The sequence below is a fragment of the Brassica oleracea genome, unplaced genomic scaffold (genome assembly GCF_000695525.1).
Source record: "Brassica oleracea var. oleracea cultivar TO1000 unplaced genomic scaffold, BOL UnpScaffold00673, whole genome shotgun sequence".
NCBI lineage: Eukaryota > Viridiplantae > Streptophyta > Magnoliopsida > Brassicales > Brassicaceae > Brassica > Brassica oleracea.
Window position 1 is genome coordinate 22,180 of NW_013617434.1, and position 3,452 is coordinate 25,631.

At 43.3% G+C, this 3,452-nt stretch overlaps 1 protein-coding gene across 1 annotated transcript; it reads left to right on the forward strand.

Moving 5' to 3' along the window:
• Positions 1–2,398: 2,398 nt before the first annotated feature.
• Positions 2,399–2,809, forward strand: LOC106319881 (uncharacterized mitochondrial protein AtMg00810-like). Its single transcript, XM_013758283.1, has one exon. The coding sequence runs from the start codon at positions 2,399–2,401 to the stop codon at positions 2,807–2,809; it is 411 nt and encodes a 136-aa protein (XP_013613737.1).
• Positions 2,810–3,452: the final 643 nt, after the last annotated feature.

The following is a 3,452-nucleotide window of genomic DNA, read 5'->3' on the forward strand; positions in this document are numbered from 1 at the left end:
TAGGGCAAGCTCTAGAAGATGTCCAGAAGAGTTCAGTCAAGCTTCAGAAGTGTTCTGAAGTAGTTATCTTGAGAAGTTAACTCTAGGAAAGACTTAGACTGATCATGTGAAGGCTTTGGAGGAGTTAGAGAGAAAAAGGCCATGAGGTGCAAAGCTAGGGCGAGTTGTACGGCCTTGTACGGTCTAGGGGGATCCATGAAGGTTCTTGGTGCAACCAAGAAGGAAGATAGGGCAATGTACAAAGATAGGGCGAGTGGTACGGACAGGAGGTCTGTACCATCAACCGTACAGTCCACTCCTCACGCCCAAGTCATCCGGTTAAGCCCAAATCAAGATGTGCAATGCGTGGGCGGTTCAATCTGATCTTAAGTGTCCGTTGGGGACTCTTGGAGGCAAAGGAAGATTCAAATGGATAAGGTGAGCTGTTGGTATGAGCTAGAAAGGTAAAGGTGCTTTACCTTTACAGCCTTGACTCATCTGATCCATCCAATTCAAATGAAGTAATCTGAGCCCTCCATTCAGTTCAACCACGACCAGCTAGCACCAGAACATCAAAGACCAGCTTCCTCTCATACTAGCCATCCATTCTATCTTTTATTTACAGCCTTAGGATCTAGGTTTATGATCTGAGTTGTGTAAAGGCATATATAAGCCTCTTATGATCATTTTGTAACCCTTAAGCTGGGAGTGTCTCTCTTCTTCATAAACTTGTTCTTGAATCTTATTCTCTGGTTACTAAGTCTCTTAATCTTGTTACTAAGTCTCTCAGTCTCTCTAATGTCTCATACTCTTCCTAAATCACTTAATCTCTCACATACTCTCTCTGATTCTCCTAATCTCTTTTCTATTCTTCATACTTCATCATACACAAATCTCTCATCTGTTCTTACATCACTCAAGCACATGTACTCTGAAAATCTCACAGTGCCGGGAGAGATAAGAAACAAGCTAAAAGCTAAGAGATCAAAGGAAATGTTTATTGGATACTCATCAAGTCAGAAAGGACACAAGTGCTATGACCCTAACACAAGGAGAGTGTTCGTATCTAGACAAGTGAAGTTTGTTCAAGAGAAAGGATATTATGAGGAACAGATTCAAGAAGACTTGAGAGATCTTACTTCAGATAGAGCTGCAACCTTAAGAATAATCCTAGAAGGTCTTGGAATCAAAGTAGATCAAGAACAGCAAGAAGTGAGAAGCACTCCACCAATTCCGGATCATCAGACTTCCAATCTTGAGCATGAGGGGGGGGGGGGAATGAAGCAAGAACTCAAAACCGTGAAGAGACAAGTAGAGAAGAGAGTTCTGGTTCTCATGATCAAGCTGTGGAATCAAATGATCAACAAGAAGAAGCTGAAGAGAGTCAGCTAAGGGAAGAGGGAGCTGAAGCAAGTCAGCTAGGAGAAGAAAGATCTGAAACAAGTGTGCTGCCACAAGAAGGAGAACAAGAGATGGCGCAAGAAGGGCCAGTGTTGAGAAGAAGTACAAGGCTGAGAAAGGATACTTCTAGCTCGGTAAACACGAGAGTGAACTACAATGCCCAAGCTGTGGAGCATCCTACTCAGGCCGTGTGTTCATTTGCTCAATATCCAAAAGCACATTGCGCACTCATGGTAAACTTGGATGAGAATCATATTCCAAGAAGCTATGAAGAGGCAATAGAGGATAAGGAATGGAAGGAATCAGTAGGAGCTGAGGCAGGAGCTATGATCAAGAATGATACATGGTATGAGAGTGAACTACCAAAAAGGAAGAAGGCTGTGTCTAGTAGATGGATCTTCACAATAAAATACAAGGCTGATGGGACGATTGAGAGGAAGAAGACTAGACTAGTAGCAAGAGGGTTCACTCAGACATATGGAGAGGATTACATTGAGACATTTGCACCAGTAGCCAAGTTACACACCATTCGGATTGTTTTGAGCTTGGCTGTTAACCTTGGATGGGGATTGTGGCAAATGGATGTAAAGAATGCATTCCTACAAGGGGAACTTGAGGATGAAGTCTACATGTATCCTCCACCAGGCCTAGAACATCTAGTGAAGAAAGGAAATGTACTGAGGTTAAAGAAGGCTATCTATGGCTTGAAGCAATCACCAAGAGCAACACTGAATGGGAGAGGCTTTAGGAAGTCAGAATTGGATTATACTCTCTTTACCCTCACTACACCCTCAGGTATGGTTGCTCTCCTTGTGTATGTGGATGATATCATTATCACAGGGAGTGATAAGGAGGGTATCAAAGCAACCAAGGAGTTTCTCAAATCCATGTTTGAAATCAAAGATTTGGGAGAAATGAAATACTTTCTTGGAATTGAGATTTGTAGATCCAAGGAAGGGTCCCAAAGGAAGTATACACTTTGAAAGGTGCAGGTGCTTATGGAGGCAAGACAGCAAGGATGCCAATGGAAGATGGCTACAAAGTACCAAGAGAGGGGGAGATTGAAGACAGCAAGCCATTTCATGATCCTAAACTCTATAGAAAACTTTTTGGCAAATTGATTTATCTTACCATTACAAGGCCTGATATATGCTTTGTTGTGAATCAGGTGAGTCAACACATGCAACTTCCCAAGGAACATCAATGGCGCATGGTGGAGAGGCTGTTGATATATCTGAATGGCTCGCCGGATCAAGGAGTATGGATGGGGTGCAATGGAAGCACTGAAGTGGTTGGCTATTGTGATGCAGATTGGGCAGGAGATAGAGCTGACAGAAGATCAACAACCGGCTATTGCACATTCATTGGAGGCAACTTGGTGACTTGGAAGAGTAAGAAACATAAGGTGGTGTCCTGCTCAAGTGCATAAGCTGAGTATAGAGCTATGCTGAAGCTTACAAACGAGCTAGTTTGGATCAAGGGCATCTTGAAGCATTTGGAGATAGAAGCCAATGACCATGCATTGTGATAACCAAGCCGCAATCCACATAGCTTCCAACTCGGTGTTCCATGAAAGAACCAAGCACATTGAGGTTGATTGCCACAAGGTGAGGCAGATGATTGTCCTAGGAGTCATCTTGCCATGTTATACTAAGAGTGAAGATCAGTTGGCTGATGTATTCACCAAGGCAGCAAGGCAAAAGACAATGGAGTCCATTCATATCAGACTGTGCCTCATTGATCTTGGGAAGAGAAGTAGCTGATCCCCTTAGTCATGAGATCTTTACTCTTTTTCCCTCATCAAGGTTTTGTCCCAATGGGTTTTCCTTGGTGAGGTTTTTAATGAGGAAGATCTCATGGCTGTCCAAGCTTAGGCTTTCACAAAGCTAAGCTTGAGGGGGAGTGTTAAGATGAGGAGAGTTAAGTGAAGAAAGGAGATGAGGTTTGAGTAGAATGAGGAAAAGGAAGACTAGGAAGGTTTGGGAGCTTTGGGATCAACCAATCCGTACAAGGCCGTACATGGCCGTACCATCCGTACAAGATGGGATCGACCAAAGCTCAACCAAACCTCA

Coding starts and splice junctions, on each gene's coding strand:
- LOC106319881 (XM_013758283.1), top strand. CDS start 2,399: ATGCCAATGGAAGATGGCTACAAAGTACCAAGAGAGGGGGAGATTGAA.